General features: G+C 35.7%; 1 protein-coding gene across 1 annotated transcript; it reads left to right on the top strand.

The window, feature by feature from the left end:
- The first annotated feature begins 430 nt into the window (after positions 1 to 430).
- Positions 431 to 1,048, top strand: LOC145613795 (uncharacterized). Its single transcript, XM_081668847.1, has one exon. It carries the CDS (start codon positions 433 to 435, stop codon positions 1,012 to 1,014), a length of 582 nt encoding a protein of 193 aa, XP_081524973.1. The 5' UTR covers positions 431 to 432; the 3' UTR covers positions 1,015 to 1,048.
- Positions 1,049 to 3,469: the final 2,421 nt, after the last annotated feature.

The raw sequence follows: 3,469 nt of genomic DNA, 5'->3' as shown, positions 1-3,469 counted from the left end.
GCTCAATGCCCATCTGGCATCCGCGCACTCTCTTTAAATCTATTTTCTCTTTATCTTTGTGCCTTTCTCTTATGTTAACTTTTAACAGAGATAGGAATAGCTTATTAATGTTCTGTAAAATTTTAAATCTGGCCCCTTACATCTCCCCTCGGTTTTTTAATGTTATACGGAATAATCACTTTTGGTTTGTGTAGCTGATCGCACTCATGGATTAAGGCTTTGATTAATTGATTTGGAAAATTGTTGAATCATCTTAAGTACATTTGTGGGTGTAAGCTTCTCAGTGATAGGGTTTCCTGCTAATGGATATATGCATAAATGCATGATACATGGTGCACCAACCTGTGGAACTTTTTTTTATTTTTCTGGCACTCTGGCTTATCATTATAAAGCTCCACTTGGTTAATAGTAGTTTTCATGGCTTCTAGGCACATGGCTGCTGAATGTAACTCAAAAACAATGTGTTGGAACTGCAAAGAACCAGGTCATCTATCTACTGAATGCAAGAATCAACCTATTTGCCACTCCTGTGGGAAGATGGGTCATCTGGCCCGAGAGTGTCCTAAATCAAGCGATCCAAGAGTTTGCAGCAATTGTTTCCAGCCAGGCCATTTGACAGCAGACTGTATGAATGAAAAAGCATGCAACAAGTGCCGAAAACCTGGCCACCTTGCTCGTGATTGTCTCAATGAGCCTATTTGCAACTCCTGCAATTTGACTGGACATATGGCCCGCTATTGTCCTAATCTAACTTTCCCGCCACCATATCCACCACCATTGATGTTTAGGGGCCCTCCACCCATGCTTGGTGGCCCACCACCTATTCCTCCGCCCATTGCTGGGGGTCAATTGTATGATATCTTCTGTCAAAATTGTGGACGTCCAGGACACATAAGTCATCAATGCATATACATGATTATGTGTGGTGCCTGTGGTGGCCGTGGTCATCGATCATTTGAATGCCCATCAGGTCCAATGCTTGATATGAATCATATGATCTATCGGCGATTTTGACAATTTACTGATATATGAAAAGTTCATTTATAGATTTACAAATTTTTGCTGAATACATCGTAGTATACTTATTGAACTTGGTCTTTTGAAAGAAATTGTATGTTCTATCATCACCCCTAATTCTCTGATCGTTCAGGTATGATGATTTTACATATTGGCCCTTTTGGATTGGTTTGGTTTGTTTTTCCTTTTTTCGGTTGGGAACAAACCATAAGGGAGCAAAAAATAGTTTCAAGTTTCATACGATGCTTTGGATTGTTCGGCCCAAAAATGCCAATATCTGGTTATTTTTGCTGACCAAGAAAATAATTTAGTTCGAGTGTACGACTTTTGTTTTTTGAAATTGGAGCATAGGGTGAACCAATTTTGTTAGGATCCACTAGACCTGGCAATCCTGATCCAGACCCGATGACCCGATTCGATGACCTGACCCATGACCCGAAATTGACCTGAAAACAATGACCCAAAACCTGGAATTGATCCGATCCATACCCGACCCAATGTGGAGTTGACCCGACCTTGACTCGAAACCCGAAGTTGACCTGATTCGATTATACCCAACCCAATGTTGACCTGATACCCAAATTGACCCGACCTGAAATGTTCATAACAAAATGTTCAATACTACAAGATCTCATTGAAAAAGATAGCAACCACACTAATATTCTAACTATCCGATACTATCATACTCCAATATTCCACCCTTAAATTTTTTGACATCAAGCACGTGTTTCAGTTGGAGCCCAATCCACATAAGAACCAACAAATCCATCATCTTTTTTTGCTACATAAATATAAAAACAAAAATTACTATAAATATAACGTAAAAATATATAATTTAAAATCAATAATATAACCAAATACACTGTGTAAGTCTATAAGTGCAACAATAAAGGAACATATGTTTTAAAAAAAAAGAGTAAAAAATACTTACTTTCATAAGAGAATATCCAACTACGAGTTGTTATTAAAGCCTCCACATTTTCAGGAATGTAAGAACTTTTCCATTTATTCAATATTCGACTTCCTATGCTAAAAGTTGATTCCGAAGCAACGATTCGCTCCACACCTGAAATCAAGGCTGCTTAACCAAAATGGTAAACAGGGCGAATTAAAACAAAAAGGAAAACAGATTAGCAAAAACGCTAAGTATGTATAAGTGCAAGGCATGTAAATACTTTTATTAGTCAAACATGCTTTCGAAATAACCATTTAACTTGTCACAAGTCACTTTCAAAATTAGACTTTCTAAAATTAAACCTTCCAAGGGTAGTATGTTCATCAATAAAAGCTTTCCAAACCAATAGATTTTCAATTTATAAACTTCCAATTTTAAAATATAATTCCAAACCAATTTTCCTCACCTAAGTGTGCACACCCCCCAAGCAAAGTTATACTATACTCGAGGAAAGACCAGATCATACAAAGCTCATGGTCTTACTTAACCAGTCCCGGGTAGAGGGACAATTAAAATATCAAATACTTAAGCTCATAATGAGCTGCAAATTTTAAATTAACTCAATCAAATGATTTATAAATTAAACTAACTTTTATTTAAACAATCAACACTTTTAGAGTTTAAACCTTTAAATCATAAAATCATATATTTTAACGAGGAAGCCCCAGTTAATCTCTGGGATAAACAAAATTTGTTTATCACATGGCATTTTGATAAATAAATCAACAACTTTATCCAGTCATCATTACTGTAGGACCCACTTTTATGGAAAAAGTTGTTGATTTATTTACAAAATTGCCATGTGATAAACAAATTTTGTGAATCTCAGAGATTAACTTGTATTTACCCTATTTTAACTCATCATAAAAAAAATCATTAACTTAAATATTCATATGTAACATTTATTCAAACAATCATTAAAACAAACATTTACCAAACACGCATTCAAAATTGTATCAAGAACCTAGCCACCTATACGTACCTTGATCACGAGAACAATTAAGGTACAATCACTAAACTTGACAATTAAAATAACCTTAATTAATATAAGGTTAACAAAATTAACACAAAACTATAAACACCTTTCTACTTGTGCATGAACTACATAAATATTAACCTTGTTTATTTTCAAACCACAAAATATGTTAGTATTAAAATAGAGCTACTAGTATTAAGGTTGCAACGTTAGTAGTACATGAGCCTTCCTTAAAATTATGACACTAATATAATAGTATAAGTAATCATAATAATCATTGTATTTTGTAAGCTTGTGGCAAGGAAAAGGGGATGAAAGCATGAAGTGCTACTGCACCTTCTTACAACAACAAGCCGCGACAATAGTTGGGCAGCTATTGGTGGCAGAACAAGGTAGCAGCAGTGATGTTTGTAGGTGGCGGCAGAGGTGGTTGTTCGGCGGCAGCAAGGAGGAAAGAAAGAGCAAGAAGTGAAGGAAAAACGTGTATCTTTGGGTGAGTAAGACAGGCAATTTCTGTTTTT

This window comes from Chenopodium album, chromosome 3 (assembly GCF_948465745.1).
Source record: "Chenopodium album chromosome 3, dcCheAlbu1.1, whole genome shotgun sequence".
Classification (NCBI taxonomy): Eukaryota; Viridiplantae; Streptophyta; class Magnoliopsida; order Caryophyllales; family Amaranthaceae; genus Chenopodium; species Chenopodium album.
Note: the sequence above shows the minus strand (reverse complement) of the source record. Positions and strands in the feature narration are given on the sequence as shown.

Bases quoted from the DNA above. Each gene is read 5' to 3' on its own strand.
- LOC145613795 (XM_081668847.1), top strand. From the start codon at position 433: ATGGCTGCTGAATGTAACTCAAAAACAATGTGTTGGAACTGCAAAGAA.